At 34.1% G+C, this 19034-nt stretch overlaps 4 protein-coding genes across 5 annotated transcripts; 1 reads left to right on the top strand and 3 right to left on the bottom strand.

Moving 5' to 3' along the window:
- LOC104754730 (sn1-specific diacylglycerol lipase beta) lies at nucleotides 620–4974 on the bottom strand. 2 transcript variants are annotated; one of them, XM_010476994.2, is made up of 14 exons: nucleotides 4489–4974; nucleotides 4180–4318; nucleotides 3740–3959; nucleotides 3544–3644; nucleotides 3285–3406; nucleotides 3111–3202; nucleotides 2852–2957; nucleotides 2485–2639; nucleotides 2137–2237; nucleotides 1919–2040; nucleotides 1733–1830; nucleotides 1429–1637; nucleotides 954–1329; nucleotides 620–863 (listed from the first exon to the last, which is right to left on the bottom strand). In XM_010476994.2, exons 1-14 carry the CDS (start codon nucleotides 4747–4749, stop codon nucleotides 785–787), a joined length of 2181 nt encoding a protein of 726 aa, XP_010475296.1. In that variant the 5' UTR covers nucleotides 4750–4974; the 3' UTR covers nucleotides 620–784. The 2 variants fall into 2 exon arrangements, with proteins under 2 accessions (XP_010475296.1, XP_010475297.1); XM_010476995.2 differs by lacking the exon at nucleotides 4489–4974 and having other exon boundaries at nucleotides 3740–3976; nucleotides 4180–4263.
- On the bottom strand, nucleotides 5230–7505 carry LOC104754728 (vesicle transport protein GOT1-like). Its single transcript, XM_010476993.2, has 7 exons — nucleotides 7418–7505; nucleotides 6782–6831; nucleotides 6318–6409; nucleotides 6156–6236; nucleotides 5975–6072; nucleotides 5716–5791; nucleotides 5230–5498 (listed from the first exon to the last, which is right to left on the bottom strand). Exons 2-7 carry the CDS (start codon nucleotides 6807–6809, stop codon nucleotides 5466–5468), a joined length of 408 nt encoding a protein of 135 aa, XP_010475295.1. The 5' UTR covers nucleotides 6810–6831; nucleotides 7418–7505; the 3' UTR covers nucleotides 5230–5465.
- Nucleotides 16230–16973, top strand: LOC104754727 (protein RESTRICTED TEV MOVEMENT 1-like). Its single transcript, XM_010476992.2, has 2 exons — nucleotides 16230–16485; nucleotides 16571–16973. The coding sequence occupies exons 1-2, from the start codon at nucleotides 16267–16269 to the stop codon at nucleotides 16877–16879; spliced, it is 528 nt and encodes a 175-aa protein (XP_010475294.1). The 5' UTR covers nucleotides 16230–16266; the 3' UTR covers nucleotides 16880–16973.
- Nucleotides 16943–18935, bottom strand: LOC104754725 (pentatricopeptide repeat-containing protein At1g05750, chloroplastic-like). The gene has a single exon (XM_010476989.2). The coding sequence runs from the start codon at nucleotides 18854–18856 to the stop codon at nucleotides 17345–17347; it is 1512 nt and encodes a 503-aa protein (XP_010475291.1). The 5' UTR covers nucleotides 18857–18935; the 3' UTR covers nucleotides 16943–17344.

The raw sequence follows: 19034 nt of genomic DNA, 5'->3' as shown, positions 1-19034 counted from the left end.
CGGTTATTTAAGGAGAAGAGCCTCCATAGTCCATTCCATAGAGTCCAAATACTCAGCTTCTCCTCTATTCAACTCTTTAATAATTTTCAATATGATGCCAAGGAATAATCATCAAATGATTCGATTCCCAACTTAAAGATTATGATATCTCAAGAATATCCTAAGCAATCTTCAATATAAAGGTTTTTTTAATTACTTGTGATGTTGATGGTTTGACAAAAGAAGTTTTGTCAAAAATCGATAATAGTCTAAAAACCTTTTTTTTTTTTTTTTTTTTTCTTTCTTTGAACACGAATACTTTGCTTTTCTCATGTTTGTCTCTTTTTGTTCGTGTAACTTGGAAGTGTTTGCAGCCAAATTTGGTTCGAGGTTTATACTATTCATCTTTTCCATACTTTTAAAGAATTGAGAGACAAGTCTTCATATTCAAGGAAGCTGCAGTGAGGATTCTAAAATTTGATTCTGTAACTTTAAAAAAAAAAAAAAAAAAAGCTATGTAACTTGCTACAAAAGTAAACAATCTAAATTTGAAAACATTTCCACAGTAACGACCAGCCGACAAAACACTAATCTACATCTATAAATTTTCCTAACAAGTCAAAGGTTCGATCCTTTCTCCTAGCACCTGGAGATTCTTAGTGGCCTCCAGAAGACCAGTTTCATTTTGAAGATAAATGAAAAAGTTCTTACATTATGTTCAGTTGTTTGTTGTATGATACAACTTGTATCAGTAGAAACATATGCACATTGTGTTGTTTAATCGAAGTTTAGAGAAGCCTGTTTGTCATACTATATCAGGTTCACTTGTCAGATCGAAGAAGAGATTTCGAGATTCTAGAACCTTCTGCAGCGCGTGTCTACATCTGAAGTTAACAAAAAATAATAATAATATGAGTAGCTAAGAATCAGAGAGTTCGACTAAAAAATCAAAGTTGTGAATTAGAAAGAGTTACCTCCAAGGAAGATGATCAAGGAACATTGATGGAGAAACCATAAGTTCTTTGAAGCTCTCTCTGTTTGCAACATAAGCTTTGTAACCATCAGTCACATCACAAATTGGCCATCCTCGCCATATCGGCACACTCATGTTGTTTCCTTCGGGTACAATATGAAGGACTAAACCGGGCAAGAACATCTCGGGAGCTTCATCATCATCATCTTCTCTTGTTGGGACTGTTTCCATAAACTGAGACACGGGATTATCCACTGAGGCCATATCGTGAAACGGGTTTATGAACTCTTCGACATCTTGCTGCATTTCCGCTTCAGCTTCTTCCCATATTGGATAAATTTGATCTTGTTGTTGCAGGCTTTCCGGTGACTCATTAACTTACACCAAGAAAAACAAGAAGAAGTCATTAAGTAATAATCTCTCTTGATGGATAACTAAAGAGAATGAGTGTCAGAGTGAGACTTTAAAGTTGTTACCACTTGTTGATAGCATTGGTTCTTCAGAAGTTTTCTCTTCTACATTTTCTCTTTGGTGTTTGCTCGCAGACAAAAACCGGCGTGCGAGTCTGAAAATGAGTGCTGTATCAGCTTTTGGGTCTTGAGACAGTACTTTGATTGCTGCTACTTGGAGCCGGCGGATTGATCCATAAGAAAGTCTTGATGAGAACTCGTTATGGAGTACAATGCTGTTAAGAATTGCATCAAGGGCCTAAAAGATTAGTCTAAATCATTTTAAACAAAAGAATCTAAACCATTAAATCAGCATGGCTCAAAAATCTACCTTGTAACAAATTCTGAACATGCATCTGCTACCTCTGAATCTACACATGGGAGGGGTCCATAGGCATATACATATAGATTAGGGAATCTGCAACGAAGCTACCCGCCAAAAAAAAGAAAGGAAAATATCAGTAATGAAAGATGAGCTAAAGAACGGTATGTAACTTTTTATGAATAGAAAACATACTCTGATACCCAGTAATGAGGCGATAGCACCTCCTAAAGAATGCCCAACAATGCGAATGCTGTAGCCATCACACTCACACCCATCACCAATCAATGAGGACAAGAACCCAATTGATCCGGACTCTGCATAGTCGTTTGTATATTAGCTTTTAGAGAAGCATGTATCATGCAAAGGTACAGCACCAAGTAACACACTTATAGTTATAGCTTAACTCTTACCTCCGGGGTCTCCTTCTACTTGCATAAATAGATCTCTTGAAGCCTCTACTATTCCCGAATGTCCGTAGTGTTTACGAGATGGATCCATACCATGTATATGACTGACAGATCAACACATGAAACAGCAGACAAGAGAACCATTACTCCTGATGGGACGCAGAGACGCAGAGTAGTGGGATCTCAACATAAATAAGAAGAACGAGAGAGCATACATGACTTGAAAACATCAGATATTTCAGATAACATCAACTAATAATCAGTTAAGTTGTGAAACCATAAGCATTTTATTTTGAATCTAAACTCAAAAGCAGAGTTATAATTTCTAATAAGAAAGAGATAGAGACTGACTTTGGTAGCCCATCCAAGTCTTCAGCAGTTAGTGAACACGCACGGCCTAAACCATCAGTTATGAGGTCTTCAGCAGTCTCAGTTCCTCGAACAGCAATTACAACACATCTAAGATAATGTAAGACTACAACGAAGTATGTTGCTTTACACTTCTCCTGCCACACCAGAATAATTACATGAATTTATGAGAACGATTCTGATGACTGATGCCAAAACATATCAAACAACTTCGACAAAAATAACAAATCTACAGTTGATCCATTTCCATTGATTGTGTCAGACCATATGATAAAACAAGGCATACAATCTGCTTTGGCTTACTTTGGTCGTGGGTTTTGGAAAAGAGAATGAAAGGGAACAAGCTTACCCTACAAATTCGACCTCGTCGAAGAACATGAGCAGGAAAATTTATAAACTTAAGGAAGGCAGCTGCATGACCTCGCCACCAATTATCACCATCAAGTTTAGGCCGCCTGCAAATAATTGCAAGGAAGTTTCTTACATTGAACATACGAATTTTTCTTATATCAAGATCAGTCACAAGGGAAAAGTATGGAAATTGGAAACAGTAAACTTCAAAGAAACAAGTTGAGTTTATTCAAACGAGCTAACCAGGTATAATATACCATTTACGGCTCCAAGGTGTTAAAATCCCTTGTCTACAAATCCATGTGCATAAAAATAAGGCAGGATTTCTCCCAACATCAAGCAGTGGTCCCTGCACAATGCCACACTCGCAGGTTAGAGATATCTACCGTTTTAAAGAAAAGAGATTTGGAGCCTGTGTTGTTCAAACATACAGTATAAGCAGCTTCTGCAAATTTATGCAACATAGCAGCCTCCTGAAGATGAAATGCTGGAGCTTCCATACAGTCCTCGTATGATTCAGGATACTGGCTATTATGCTGTAGCAGAGCAAGGCCTGAATAGACAAAAGATTAGTTAGATAAGGTTCACACATTGAGATCACATAGAATGAAAAGTAGAGACAAGAGACCACAGCACAAAGTATAAACCATAACTTAGATACAACAGTCAATTAAAGTTTTAGATCTTAACCTGCCAAAAATTCCAAATGGCCAGTGCCCGATGCACGATATGAAACAAGGTCACCTAATAGTCTTGCAACGGAACACACTTCGTCCTCCTCGATAACACCCCTGAAGTAGACAATCAATTTTCTAAGAGTCTGAACTAGTGAACTTGCTATAAACAGGAAATAAGTTTCCAGAAGAATCAGGCAAAAGGAATATACATATATTCACGACGTCCCAGACAGCACAAAACTTCACGAATTCCATGGTCAAATACCTCCTGATAGTGAGCTTTCCAGGCATCATCTTGTGTTGCGTAGAAAGACCGCCATTGCAATATATCTGATCCAGTAAAGCATTGTGCCAGCGCAACAAAGCAAACTGTGATCAAGAAGGCAACCTCCAGCGTTTGCTTCCACCCACGTGTATCTTGATATAACCCTGAGCAAAGGAAGTTACTAAACAGATTCTTAAGCAAGAAAAAGTGCATAGATATGGCAAAAATGCTAGGTAGCTGAACTACAAAATAAAGCTACAACGTAAACAGATATGCTAAATGTTCAACCCCATCAAATAATATACATGGAAATTTTGAACTTGTGCCAAGTAGTTGACTTTTAGACAACAAACAAATCAATTTTTAACTTGTCCAAGTAGTTACCTAAAACGCAATCCCTTGGCAATCCATCACGGGAAACATATTTGGCCACACGGAACATAAGGTAAGTTGCACCTATAAATTGCAGTACAGTAATTACCATTGCAAACCGAGTCCACCAAAGCCACGTCTTATACTTCAACTGCATATCCCAAATAAGAAATATAACAACCGTTTCATAACAGACTCCACAAACCAAGAAGGAAATACAAAATCTCAGAACTCGATTCTCATGACATCCTTGAAAGACTCTATTTTTTTATAAAAGGAGAAATTCACAATTGAGAGAGAGAGAGAGACAGTGAAAAGCACCTTTCTTTGGAGGCTGTTCTGAGTAGGAGAATCCATGATTGTCATAGCCATGAGTTCTTGAGTAGTACCGACCTTAACCATGGCGGCGAGTTTGACGGCGGCGGCTAAACAAACGGCATAGAGGGGAAATAGTTGTCCGGCGCTGTCGCAACCGGACTCAGAAACGAGAGTAAGAACACCGCCGAAGACAATCACGACGAAATTGGCAACGCCCAGAACCATAATCGTTCTCCTAACTCTCCTCAGCCTCGAAATCCACATGATTTGCCTAGCGATGATGGTGGTTCGGTTTAATGTGTCCCCTCTGGGTTTTGTTGATCGTAGTAATCGGAGATTATTAAGCGGGTCTAGGTCAATGTCTCGCCGACCACGAAATCACGAAGAGACAAAGACATCTCTCCGAGAAAAAGAAAAAAAAAAACCCGCACTCGATCTCTGACGAATATATATGTCTGTCTGTCTGATCCTCAAAACAACAAATTTGTTCTTTGGCTGTCACTTTTTAAGAAAAGCTTTTTGTCCGTACGAAATAAAAACAAAAAGAAATAAAACACTTTATTTATTATAAAAAGCTCTATTTAAATCTGCCGTTGATTCGTAACCAAACTACTTAATTATTATTATTCCCACGTTACATAAATCAAGATTTGAGTTGGCAACGAAAGATAAACACTTTTTAAAGATTAAGTTGACAACTTGGCACAAAGATTGGAGTTATATTATATAGTTGCAAAGGTGAAACATTTTTAAACTACTTTTGGGATATGATAAAGCAAAAAAAGTTAAAAGTGAAACAGAGCAAAAGGTTAAAAGATAAAAAACAGAGCAAAGTCTCTGTCTTGGTCTCAAAAAAAGAAGAAGAAAGCAAAATTTATGTGTTGCTGTTTCTACAAGAAGAAGCAAAAAAAAGTAAGCAGCAGTTGTTTTGGAATTCTAGAGAGGAGGCTGAAGAGCCTTGAGATTGAGATGGATCTGTATCAACGAGAACCTCTTACAAGTTGCTCAATAACCTGCAAAAACAGATCATTCCATATCAAGGGACTATCAGCTGGCTCTATCCATTTCCGAGAGAGAGGCTAACTTAGCTACCACAAGGGACGGGATGAGTCAATGCAGGGGAAAAAGATGTTTTTCGAGAACAAGGCCGTGACAGAAAGCTATGAATGTTTGAAAAGCAAAAGGAAGGAGCACTAGAGGACAATGGAAGTATTGTTGAGGATTACTTACCATGAGAGGATACTGTATTATCCATCCAACAAATGGAATCTGGGAAAGGAATGCCTTTACCGTTGACCAAAATCCTCTGCAAAGATAGTAAAATGTGTATCTAGTTAGATACAGTAACAAACTAATCATTCAAGCAAGATGCTGAATGAAGTACAACCATAATCAAATCTGTAAGCAACGATTCTTGTGTGGTTTATTGGTTGCTCATATTTCAGCTGCCTTGATATAAGATTTTCAATAATAAACAGTGTGCTCTCACCCGAATAGAACAATAACACCGTATATCTCCAAGACTATGCCGACTATGGGCCAACGTACAAATATAAGAAAGAGTCCAAGGACGAAACAGACAGTGCCCTGCAAGAAGGAAGTAACCAAATTGATATGTCACTATGAATGAAAGGTTCATCAAGAGAAACAATTAACAGAGATTAGCATACCCTCAAGTTATTAACGTTGGTAAATAGTCTATAAGTCGACTGCCAACCAAGTAAAAGGCCAACACCTATCAACCAGAACAACTGAAGACAAAAGCCAAATGAGATTCAAATGTTGGACCCTTCTGTAGACTGATGTTTAAAGAGAATTAAGTAAATTCTCACGTTTCCTAAAGCGAGCAAACCTCTGTCAAAGTACAAGATGACACCGAGAAACGTAAAGGATAAACCAAAGCCAATGAGTCCCAACCCAACTTCTGCAAAAATTCAAGAAATGGATGCCATGAGCCAAAGAATATTGAAGTAAAATCAGTAAGAGGTATTCACAGAAGATGTTAGAATCTTAAAAAACATGTTAAGGAATGAACACCTACTTTATCATGTTTGTGCTTTCTATTACTGATATAAATCATATAACACTGTCTTTAAAGAAAGCTACACCAATTTCTACCTTCATCTGTTCAGTAATGTTTACAAATCAAGAAAAATAGAGGTGAACGACTTATACCACAGACACCACACTAAAAAAATGCTAACAAATAACTTAATCGGGTGCCAAAAGAGTTCTAACACAGAAACAGCACAGTTAAACAGTGGCTGCAAAAGCATATTTGTGAAGAAACTATTACTTTTCTGCTCAGTTATTTCGTACACCATCTTGGTAAGTGGAGTCTGAGATCTGTTAGCCAGAGAAAAAAGACACCATTCAGCATAAGCTAAGTCAAATTAGTTTTGAGGTAAGCAAAGCTTAGAAAAAAGCTTCAAAAGATGTAGATAAAAAGCTTATATCTAGAAACATGTCCACAGAAAATTCCAACAATCTTTAGTGAGAAGCGAAAACAACTGAGACTCGTTCAAGAACATAAATTTTGACCTGTGATGATCATATCCCAAGGCAGAGAGACATAACAGTTGAAAAAGTTTCAATTTTCTTCTTATCTAGAGACTTTAGAGGATTGATCATTAAATCTAGTTTCCCCTTTCCGTGTAATAAAAAAAAGTAAACTGGTGTCAACCCAAATTAAGCTCAAGAAGACACCAAGATCATCGTCTCACCACCAATCAAAGATCAATTTCGCATTAAGAAGAAGAACAAGTTCAGTGGAAATCCTCTTTCTATGTAATTGCAGCATAAATTTGCAATCTTTCACTTTTTTTCTGGTATAGAAGACGAAACCCCCCGAAAGATTACAGTACTCCAAAACGTAATCTTCGAGTTCGAATTCAAAACAGAGAAGAAGAGAGATGATAGAGAGAGAGTTTACCGTAGTGGGTGAAGAAGCTAGGAGGATCTGGCGATTCTTTGACACCTTCCGAAGAAAACTACGAGACCCGCTTCTCTGCAATTTTTTTTTTTTTTTTTCATAAAATTGATATTTTATACCTATTTATCTATACTATTAAAGCAGAAGTTACTCTGGACCATGACTTGGTTTTAGTAGGTTTTTCATTAAAAATATTACAAAATTTAATCTAATTAACCTATAGTTTCGTTTCTTTAAATGACGAAAATACCCTCGGTCGATCACTTAAAAAATTGCCGGGTCGGGACGCGGATCCTTACATATCCGACTACAGAAGGAAAAAAAACCGCGGATCTGTTTGTACTTCAGAATAATATTTTTCGGATCCAGTATATTATTTCATTCAAGATTAGTTATTTAAGATCCCAAACAGAGTTATTCGTTATAGGCAAACACTCTGATTTCATTTTCCTTTAAGGTATTTAAATGAAAACCATAAATTTTAATTACCAAAAATTCGGATATTTCCTTAATTACCGAGATTGATCTTAACAGATAATCTTTTAAAAGGAATATTTAGTGATTCAGTTAAAATCTTTAAAAACGAATATTCAAGTTACCAAATCTGACTAAATTGCTTGATTTCCGATATTATAATATTTCCTTAACAAAATTTTAGTAATTAATTGTGAGTAGTATAGATAGAAAGAATTAAAAACGCAGAAATTATATATATGTAAAGTTGTAAACTAATTTACAGAAAAGGTGTATATCCCACATCGACTAAATATTATGGAATATGGTTCATAATCACTATAAATATGTGACTAAAATGTTTTGAGTACAAATGAGCAGGAAGCTTGATTTATCAGGTATCCAAATTTAATAGTTTAATTTGGTTCTATATTTGAAAATATTTAAACTTTTAAAAAGTAAACATATTATAATATATTATAATATATTTACGTTTTTAAAAAATGTTTAAGATATTATAAATATTTAAATTTTTATAGAATGATTAAATTATTATAAATATTTGAACTCCGTCGAAAGTTTAAAATATTATAATATATTTAAAGTCTATAAAATATTTAAGTAATATTAATATTTTAATTCTTAAAAATTTAAAATATAAAATTTTTTTGAGTTAAATCCGTTAAAACATGTGTTTTTATCAAACTATAAATTAAACCATGGAAGCAGAGTGTGTCTATCCTCTTACAAAACTACTATCCGATATTGCAGAGTGTCTATTCTCTTACAAAACTACGTACTATCTACTATTGTGGTGTGTCTGTTTCCGTGAAAAACTACATTTTACAAACTACTTACTCTATTAGGATTTCCAATTTACTGTATAACCCCAAATATACAAATAAACACTATATAAATAAAGAAAATAAATCAAAATAAAAAACTATATTACAAAAATACAAATTACTAAAAAAAATAACTAACAAAATATATAATCCCGTGCTGTAGCACGGGTATCACCTAGTTTTGTTTATATTCTGTGACTTACAAATTTTATAACAGTTAGTTTCTTTTTCCTTAAATTGATTTTTTTTTTTAGTTTCTTTCAAGAATATAAGAGAAAGTATATAGTATGAATATAAGTCAATAATGTTTATAAGTTTGGGCTAATTAGCATTAAGCTTTTGTCTCTGTTTATATCATACACAAAAGGCATTTTTCGCTGCTTGCTTTAGCTTAATAACCAAAAACTAAACCTCAAAACGTCACATCATTTTCTCCATGGTACAAACACAACAACAACGATCCATATTGGTAACCCGAGGGTCTGCCTGCTCCATTCGATCAAACCTAAATTGCATTCTTGGCCCTGTTCTTCGTTTCAAACTTGGACAATCTTGTTTCTTGAGTGCTGGATCATCATTGCTTGTGGCTCCCTTTGTCAATTTGCTCACACTATCTTTGGCCTCAGCGAGGAATGCAGCGTCTGGCTTGAGTTTATCTGAAGGTTCTTTCAGGGCCATACAGATCGATGTACAACACAATCACTATGTTTACTGATACCTCAGCAAGAAATCCACTCAGGAGGGTTAGAGAATGAGGAGAGACAATGTCGTTGAGCCTGTCCGAGATTAATTTAACCGGAGTTAAAACAAAAACACTAGTAATGAGCATTGAGGTCAACTTATAATAACACTACCAGCTAGGCAAATATTACATACAACTTTGTTGGACACACGACACTATAGGAACAACAAGCAACAAGCCGCTACATTCTACAATGCATGTGAAGATCGTCAAAAAGGTAGGAGAGTGTACTTGTTACTAGAAAAGTACTACCACCATCAAACTCAAAGGGCCCAATTTAACTGCTTTCATGATCATGAGAAAAGCTTCCACAGAAACTAATGTATGTAGAGGTAACAAATATTTGCTCACTTTGAAAGAAGGAAGCTCCTTCTCAAACTCCTCTCACAAAGTGGTCTCATGTAGATTCTAACAGCCTCTCTCTACCACAAGTGCATTACATGATTTTGGTGAATCCAGTTATATACTACTAAAGCAAAAATATATAATCTACGATCCTATAGATAAATATACTACTAAAGCAAATTAGTTCAAATATAAACCACATATATCAATTCAAATTAGTCACCATGAGTATGAACTTTGTCATTTTATTAAATTTTATAACCTGTTACATATTTTATAACAATTTTTTAAAGAAAATTAAAAATCTTTTAAATCATACGTACAAAAATTACTCTTTAAAATATTTTCTTTAAGATTTTTGAAAACAACGTGCTCTAGTAATAAAATATTTCAAAAATAAATTAAGTTTGTACTCACTATTTAACTTGTAACCAATTAATACATCAATTAATCTATAACCTCTTTGTAACCAATTTATTAAAATTATATAGTCTACAAAACAATGTTATGTATTTCCGTTTTATTATAAAGGGAATTTATAATTATTATTTTGAGTAATTGGTTTATATGAACTATGAAGATTGAAATGTCACTTTGGATACTTTTTATATGTTTGGGTTTTATGGCTCTCATATACTATGGGTATCAGAAAATATCCTAAACCGAATCCGGATTTGAACCCACATGTTTGACAACATAAAATCCAATACAATAATTCGGGAATATTCACACCCATATTAAACCCAAATCGGATTTTTTGGGGTCAGGTTCTTAAGGATTTTGGTTTTTTTTTTTTTTTTTTTCTGACGAAGAAAACAGATCTTAAATTATACACTGAATTATTTATTATAGTAGAGATTTTTGAGATTAAATCTTAAGTACTCTCAACTGAGATGTTGGGAGAGTGCTACCATCCCTCAATGGAAAATTGACCGGAATTGCATTCTTTGTTCCAATCATTGCTGTCTCAATTGTTGATCTCACCGTAAGACTTGAGAATGCAGCAAGCCAGCAACATACGAGGACATAAAAAAGGCAATCAAGTAAAAACTGCTAACAAACCACAAATTATAAGATGAAATGCTTTCATGATTTACTTTTATTGCTTATTTGGTCAAACTAACTTTACAGGGAAGAATCCGAAGGCAATAATATTATTTAGTTAATGAGAAATCCATTCAGATATGTCCAATGCACATGGTCTTAATTTACATTGAAATATAAGACATGAATAATGGAAAAAAAAACTCTATTATATTAACAAAATTAAGGTAAAATAATGGAACTTAAAAAAAAAAATTGTTTACAGATAGTTGAAACGACCCATGCAGTATGTATATACTATAAGTAATTTTAATAGACATATTGAAGAGTCAAAACAAATAGATTGCTACACAAAGTCTGATAGTAACTGTTTATGCTAAAAATCTGGAAGAAAAAATCTAGACGACAGACGCACACAAAACCTAATCAGATTTATAGGACCAGCTCAAAACAATTTTTGTAATGGAGAGGACGACACATTTTTCGGACCTCACCGCCGCAAGTGAGGATCCACGAGAGAACACCGCAAAGCTATCCGCCGTCACCTCCGACACGAGCGACTTCGGCGTTTATTCCAGCAGAATCGGCGTCGTTTTCTAAGAGAGGAGGGTCGTCACGAATGGCAGCCACTCCGTCGTCTGAAATAAATATTCTAAATTTATATATTAACTGTAGAATATTATATACATGAATATTTAAAATATTTTAATTGTGTTTAATTATAAAAATAGTAGAGAGTGTTAACTAAACTTTTTTGAATATTTAATGACATTCAATAGTAAATGTTTCCAAAAATATATTTTGAACAAAAAGTGTTCCAAAAATACTATTATAATTTCATGTGATGGTGATTAAGTTTCCGCTATTTTAAATTTTAATTCTAACACATGTGTGAGCAGATATAAAATAAGGTTTCAGATCAGGTGGAAACGACATAAATTTAAACAAATATTACTATTATTATAACTATATTGTTCGGATCATGGAAGCATATATGTAATTCATTTATACTATGAGTAAAAAGTGCTCATATGTCTTGGGTGAATCGATTGGAGGGGTATAAACGCTTAATTATATAATATGACTAGATTAGGCCCGCGTATTAACGCGGATATAAGAAAATATGTGAAATTTTTAGTTATATTCAAAATATTATTTTTATTTCATTTATTTTTTTTAAAACCGGATTTAGAGTTCACACACTCCATCTTGCAATACAATTTCTTTGTATATAAACCGGATTTCTAAATTTCTTTTTACTATATGATTATAATAAATAATAATTGCAATTAAATTGCAAATATTTTCCTTATTAATTGCATATATTTTCCTTAGTTAATTACACATATTTTCTTTAGTTAATTGCAAAAATTATATTATTGTTTATACTATTTTAAAATTTAATTAATTTTAGTTAATTCGTTTTTCTTTATTTTTTACTATTATTAATTATAAGTAATAAATATGCAATGAATGAATATTAAAAATAGTATTTTTTATGCAAAAAAAATTGATTAAATGGATGTTGATGTGGAAGAAAGAGAAGTGAGAAAAGTTAACTTTATATATATAGACTAGATTTTAACCCGCGGTACACCGCGGGATAATTTTTTTTATAATTAAAAATATAATTTGTATTTGTTTGTTAGACCTTTTGTTACGATTAGGGTTTAACATTATATAATTGTATTTTAATTTTTAATTTTAGGATTTAACCCGCAGTATACCGTATGATAACTTGTTGTTTTACATAATCATAATTTAATCAATTTAATAGATATGTCCAATATTTTAATATTGATAAAGTGTGTAATATTATGACAGTAAACTTTTGAGTACTTAATTAATTATTTCTCTAAATTTTAACCCGCTATACAGCGTGAGATTATGTTTTTTTTCAGGTTTTCTATAACTAATAAAAAAATATGTTGGATAAAATATAAAATTATATTTTTTTAGTTTTATGTAATAACATTGAGATATTTGTTATTATACTTGCTTTAAGTAAATAAAAATTATAATTTTCATTTGGAATTCTATTTGCTTTAAGTATAGAAAATTATAAAAATTATAATTTTAATAAATTTGAAATCGATTACGTAGAAGATAAGATTGTTTGATTTTTAAGATAAAATTGAGATATTTTAATTTTAAAGTAAGACAGAAAAGATATTTTAGAGATATTTTAGGAATACATTGTTAAATGTAAAGATTGTGTAAGTATAAACCAAAATTGGTTTAGGAAATAGAAATCATTTTAGTAGAGATATCTTAGAAAAATAAATGATTTCTCCGATTTTTTTATATTACGAAGATAACCGATTTTGATTTCCATATTTTACTTTTTTTTTTTGTGCAATTTTTTGGGGATCAATTATGTAAATTAATTTTTAAATAAATTAAACTTCAAGGGTATAATACAAAATATACTTTAAAATGTATATATAAAAGATTTAATTCGTTGGAGAAAATGTAATTTTATTGTGTTATATATTAATTTACAATTTATTAGACCAAATCCCAAAAATGTACAATTCAACCCATTAAATTAAAGATTATATAGAAAATACCAAATAAACTGATAAAAATGAATACTAAGTTGAGAAATTACAATCATCTTAAATTACAGTCATCTTCTCCTTTGCCTCAGAAGGAAATTAACTTGTTTTGAAAATATGATTCCTGAGATTTAAAAAATCAAAATTATTTTAAGAATTTATTAAGGTTTCCACATAATTTTAATATAAATTTATAAAAATAAATGAAAATATACAACAACATATAATAAGAAGAAACGGTTAAAAAAAATTGATTAGAATATTAAGTCAATAACATCATAGCATACAATAAGAAGTATCACAAAATATTTCTTGTTCACTCTCTAGAATATTGTCTCAATGTATCTACAACCATAAATGCAAAATAATTGTAGACAAACATGTATTACACAAAGGGTCAACAATAATTTTTAAACAAAAATTATCAGTAAAGTACAAAAAGAGAAGGGAGATTAGAGAAGCAGCCTTGGAGGTACCAAGGAGTTTGACTCCATAAACCTTAAGGTTAAGGATCACATATATTGTAAGACAGACTTTTTATTGACTCTCATCTCAGATTCTGTCACTACTCCATTTAAAACTTGAAACATATTTCGTATTCCTCTGATTATAGATTGTTATTTATAGATGAGTTGGTTTGAGAATATTTTGGAGGTCAAGTAAAAAATCTCATATACAAATTTGGAACATAAAGAAATCGCTCAATCATGAATGATACACATATATAGTTAAGGGAAAGTTTACAAAAAATTTATGTATTAATATAGTTATTCCTACAAATGATTTAGGAAATGTCTGATCCTAATTAATGTTATTGTGATAGCATGAAATATTAAAAATAGTTTCCGATTTTAATGGAATTTTATTTGGAAAATAGCAATAACAATAGCAATAAAGTGGAGATATTATAGGAAACTATAAACCAATCGAAATGCACAAGAAATTCGATTGATTTTTTTCGATTTTTGAAGGAAATTATAATCAAATTATTAATGTAATCGATTTTTATTTTCCATATTTTACTTATTGTTTTCTTGTGCAATTGTTTAGGGACCAATATTGCAAACTAATAATGTAAATAAGCTAAACTAAAAGGGTAGAACCCAAAATGTACTTCAAAAATGTATATATAGATACCTTTGACTTGTATATTTCTTTCCACAACCGTTTAGAAAACCCATTAAAGAAGGAGATTTTTTTACTATATGATAACAAAAATAGTTACTTCTTTAATTGTATATTTCTTTTTGCAACTATTTTTGTAATTGTTTTGTGATTATAATGTTATTTCTTTCTTTAAAGATACAAAATTTAGTGAATATCAAAAGAAAAAAAAATGGATGATAAACTATGTTAAATAAGTAAACTCTCGTTGTGTAAAAAAAAAAAGACATTAATAAAATGTAATAAAATGAGACAAAGGATAGCCTCGATCCAGGATTTGGGGGTCAAAAACAAAGCTCTCTACCAAATCAGCCAACAAGACATTAGAGATGCTAACCAAAATATCCGCTGGCGCAACTTTCAGAAAGTTTCAGTGTGGACATGTGCTGCACAGGCATTGCATTTTAAAGGTGCTCAGGGGGAGGAAGACCTGCTGCCCATATTGTAGAAGCGTTCTAGACATTGCAGTTGGACAGAACGATTGAGGATTGTGCCCTCTACCGATATACTCTCTTTCTATCCTGTGGTCACAGTGGAAATTTCTTAGTGTCCTCCCTGTGATGCTTTTAATTGACTTCAGTTCACAGGAAGCTTTGACTTATCACTGCCGTGAAGTGGCTATTACTATTGTAAATAAAGCTACCTATTTAGTTAGCATCATATACTAGTACTGATGATAGAAGATCCTCTCTTTTCCCAGATTTACCTAATTTTTTCCTCTTGTATGGAATTGCTTCCAGCTTTTTATTGAATCAGATCACAGTTATCCCAACTTATTTCAATGCATTTGCTTTGAGCAAAGACTATAGTACTTTAACTTAGTCATCTCTATTTGTGTGCATGATATGGTGGCGCTTGTCTAGTTTTAATGTTGCTCCTATTTGCTCTTTCATTCTGCTTCAAATGAAGTTATGTGTCCCCTGCTTTTTATCTCTGTTTATCATACACAAAAAGGCATTTTCAGCTGCTTGCTTTAGCTTTAATAACCAAAACCTTAAACACAACAACAACGATCCATATTGGTAACCCGAGGAGGGTCTGCCTGCTCCATTCGATGGAACCTAAATTTGCATTCTTGGCGCTGTTCTTCGTTTCATACTTGGCCTCAGCGAGAGAAATGCAGCGTCTGGCTTTTGTGTTTATCTGAAGGTTCTTTCAGGGCCATACAGATGTCATGTACAACACAAATCACTATGTTTACAAGTAAAGGGCTACGTAACGGAGCGGATCGACCAAGGAAGGTGTTGCATTTAACGAGTTAACCCGGTCCCAGACTCGGCCTGAGATTACTTATAAACCACTTCGGTACAAACATTTAATTTTGAACGGTTTGATAATACAATTTAAACCGGTACTTAGCTATACAGAGGAAAATAAAGTCAAAGGTTGACTTTTCAACTAACTAAATTTTTTGCAAAAAGCAAAAGAAAGAAAGGAATGTAGATTGCTGCTAGATGAAGACATGCAAGATTAGCAACGAATATTCCAATCCGAGGCGTCAAACGAAGAGGAAGCAGCAATGACAAATTAAAGAAATCAATGAATCGTTGTTTGGTGAAGTCGTCATACAAGATTGGATAGGAATATTCCATTCTAAGACTTCTAAACTTATGATGATATATCTCCTCTCTATACAGTATTTAAGGTAAGGTAATCCTGCTTTTGGTATGTAACCATTCAAAAAGCTTAGATATAAGAATGGAAGGGAAGATGAAGATAGGACCCGTAGGGAAGCATGATGCTAGAAGCAGTACAATTGTAAACTGGGACGAAGGAAAACACGATGGCTTCATCTCTCAGATCTTTCTCTCTCATAGCCTCGGAGGTATTATGTCTATCCAATTCCAGTTCGTTCTGGACGGGAACCTTGTTTTATCCGACCGTCACGGTCCATTTATCGGCAACATGTTTGACGTTGTAAGTCTGATTTTTGTTTACTCTTCTTTAATTTTCCAACTAAAACGTGGTTATAACTAAAAGCATTGTGATCTGGACCTAGCAGATAGAGCTCAACTATCCGCATGAGTACATAACTGGGATCAGTGGAGAGTATTACAAGTATGAAGCTAGCAATCCTCACATAAGATCTCTCAAATTCACTACCAACACTAGTGAGTACGGTCCTTTTGGCACCTCCGGTTCCAGCTACGAAAAGTTCGCGTTTAAACTCGGGAAATCTCCTCAGTTTGGCGGTTTCCATGGGACTTACGATGCCTCCGGACTACAGTACATCGGTGTTTATCTCCAGCCTAAAACAGTTCAACCCAAGATCGATACAGAGGAAATGGAGTCAAAAATTGTTTTGGGTTGAAAAGTGTTTGTATATCAAAATAGTGTTCTGTCGATGATACATGCTGCACTACGCAAATGCTTCTATGAATAAAATTGATACGTGTTACATATAATCGTCAAAGATAATCTAACCTTTAAAATACAACAGTAACAATATCGGATGTACCTAGAACAACACTATCTTTAGAAAATGCATTAACAATGAAATTGTTGGAATATTTACACTCTCAAGCTAGCAGGTCTTGTATATGTTTTAGTACCTATATCTTTCACTGCATCAATCCTATGCAACGATCACTTCTAGGTAGGGGCTGGCAAGAAGGTTGGTGCAAGCTAGTGAGGTTATGACCACGATAAGGTCAACCATTTTGTGCTAATGGATGCATTGTCACTTACTTTGAATCATTATCACCTGTATAATATGAAGCTCAGTAATTGGCCAATCTGACTTGAACAAAAATTGGGATGTGAAAGTCCCTGGAATTCAATCACTGAGGTGATCACCAGCAAGGGTTTCAACAACACAGCCCTGTAATCGCAAATCAGAAGAAACAAGCTCGAGGACGTCGCGGATATAAGCAGTCTCAACATGGGCACTGTCACCAGCCATGAAGACATGCGTGCAATCATCAATCTCTATGGAACTAAACCCAGGCTGCTTCTTTAACCCGAGACCCTTCATCTTCCTCCTCATCTGACTTGCTCCTTCCCATTTTCCATCAGCCGCATACATATTCGAAAGTATCACATAATTTGAATGGCTTTTCACATTCAGTTCACTAAGATGCTTCACCAACCTCTCTGCTAAGACGGTATCGTTCCCATGAGTCCTGCAGGCTGCAAGCAAAGATCCAATCACAACTTCATTTGGCTTCATAGGCATGCTCTGTACCACTTTCAAAGCGTCTTCCAATCTCCCAGCCCGGCTATACAAATCCACTAAACATCCATAATGCTCAATCCTAGGCGAGATTCTGTAATCCCTTTTCATCGTTTGGAAATATCGAAGACCTTCTTCAACTAGACCTACATGGCTACAAGCCGTAAGTGCACCGGTGAAAGTGACTGCGTCAGGTTTAAACCATTCATCTTGCATTTTCCTAAAGTATACCAAAGATTCATGTGCGTTTCCATTAGCAGCAAAACCAACAACGATTGAATTCCATGAAACTACAGTTCGTTTCTCCATCTTGTCAAAAACTTCACGAGCAAACTCAACACACCCGCAACGACAATACAAATCAATCAGTGAATTACTAACCCTGACATTGTTCTTAAAACCCTGACTCATCACATAACGATGTACCCATAATCCAAAAGAGAGAGCACCTAGGTTTGTACAAGCGTTAAGAGTAGCAATAATAGCAACGTAATCTGGTTTCACTCCTGAAATCTGCATCTCACGGAACCATACCAAAGCTTCCTCGTGAAACCCTTTCTTAACAAACCCATTTATCATAGCTGTCCAAGAAACCAAGTCCCGTTCAGGCATTTCGTCGAACAACTTAACAGCGTTATCGACTTGACCACTCCTCATGTACCCATCGATCATTGTATTCCAAGTAACCGAGTTTTTATCAACCATGTAATCGAACACCAATCTAGCCTTCTTAACACGACCGCGTTTTGAGTACATCCCGAGAATTGCGGTGCCAACCATGACATGGGTTCTATCGAGACCAAGTTTACAAGCATATCCATGAAGCAAATCGCCTAAGGCTTCACTTCCGGAGTGAATATCACCACAACCAGAGAGTAGAGCGATGAAAGTGATGTGGTTTGGCTCTACGCCGGCGACTCTCATATCGGTAAATTCCTTCGCTGCCTCCGCTAACCGACCATTGCGTGTGAGGAGATTGATGCGAGAAGTCCATGAAACAATGGTTTCGGAGGTAGATTGATTAAGTTTTTGGATCTTTTGATTGGGGTGGTTTTTACGGGTGATGAAAGGTACTAGCGCCGGCGAAGTAGCTCCGACGACGGGAAGGAGACTCATTCGTGTGAGACGGTGATGGATTAATTATTTATGATTTTATTTTTCTTTTTATCTCAAATTAAACCAAACATTGGATTTAGAAGACCGGGTAAAATCAGATCCGGTTTCAAGATTACATTAGGCAAGATCAATAAGAAGACATTAAGAACCCTAATTAGTAAACTTTTAAATAGGAAAA

This window comes from Camelina sativa, chromosome 17 (assembly GCF_000633955.1).
Source record: "Camelina sativa cultivar DH55 chromosome 17, Cs, whole genome shotgun sequence".
Lineage (NCBI taxonomy): Eukaryota > Viridiplantae > Streptophyta > Magnoliopsida > Brassicales > Brassicaceae > Camelina > Camelina sativa.
The sequence above is the reverse complement of the archived record's forward strand: the minus strand, read 5'-3'. Positions and strand labels throughout refer to the sequence as shown.

Coding starts and splice junctions, on each gene's coding strand:
- LOC104754725 (XM_010476989.2), bottom strand. CDS start 18,856: ATGAGTCTCCTTCCCGTCGTCGGAGCTACTTCGCCGGCGCTAGTACCT.
- LOC104754730 (XM_010476994.2), bottom strand. CDS start 4,749: ATGTGGATTTCGAGGCTGAGGAGAGTTAGGAGAACGATTATGGTTCTG. Junction 3,645..3,739: donor CTGGGACGTCGTGAATATAT/GTATATTCCTTT, acceptor TGTCTACTTCAG/GGGTGTTATCGAGGAGGACG. Junction 2,238..2,484: donor GACTTGGATGGGCTACCAAA/GTCAGTCTCTAT, acceptor TTGATCTGTCAG/TCATATACATGGTATGGATC.
- LOC104754728 (XM_010476993.2), bottom strand. CDS start 6,809: ATGGTGTACGAAATAACTGAGCAGAAAA. Junction 5,792..5,974: donor GGTGTTATTGTTCTATTCGG/GTGAGAGCACAC, acceptor CTATCTTTGCAG/AGGATTTTGGTCAACGGTAA. Junction 5,499..5,715: donor TAATACAGTATCCTCTCATG/GTAAGTAATCCT, acceptor CTGTTTTTGCAG/GTTATTGAGCAACTTGTAAG.
- LOC104754727 (XM_010476992.2), top strand. CDS start 16,267: ATGGAAGGGAAGATGAAGATAGGACCCGTAGGGAAGCATGATGCTAGA. Junction 16,486..16,570: donor TCGGCAACATGTTTGACGTT/GTAAGTCTGATT, acceptor TGGACCTAGCAG/ATAGAGCTCAACTATCCGCA.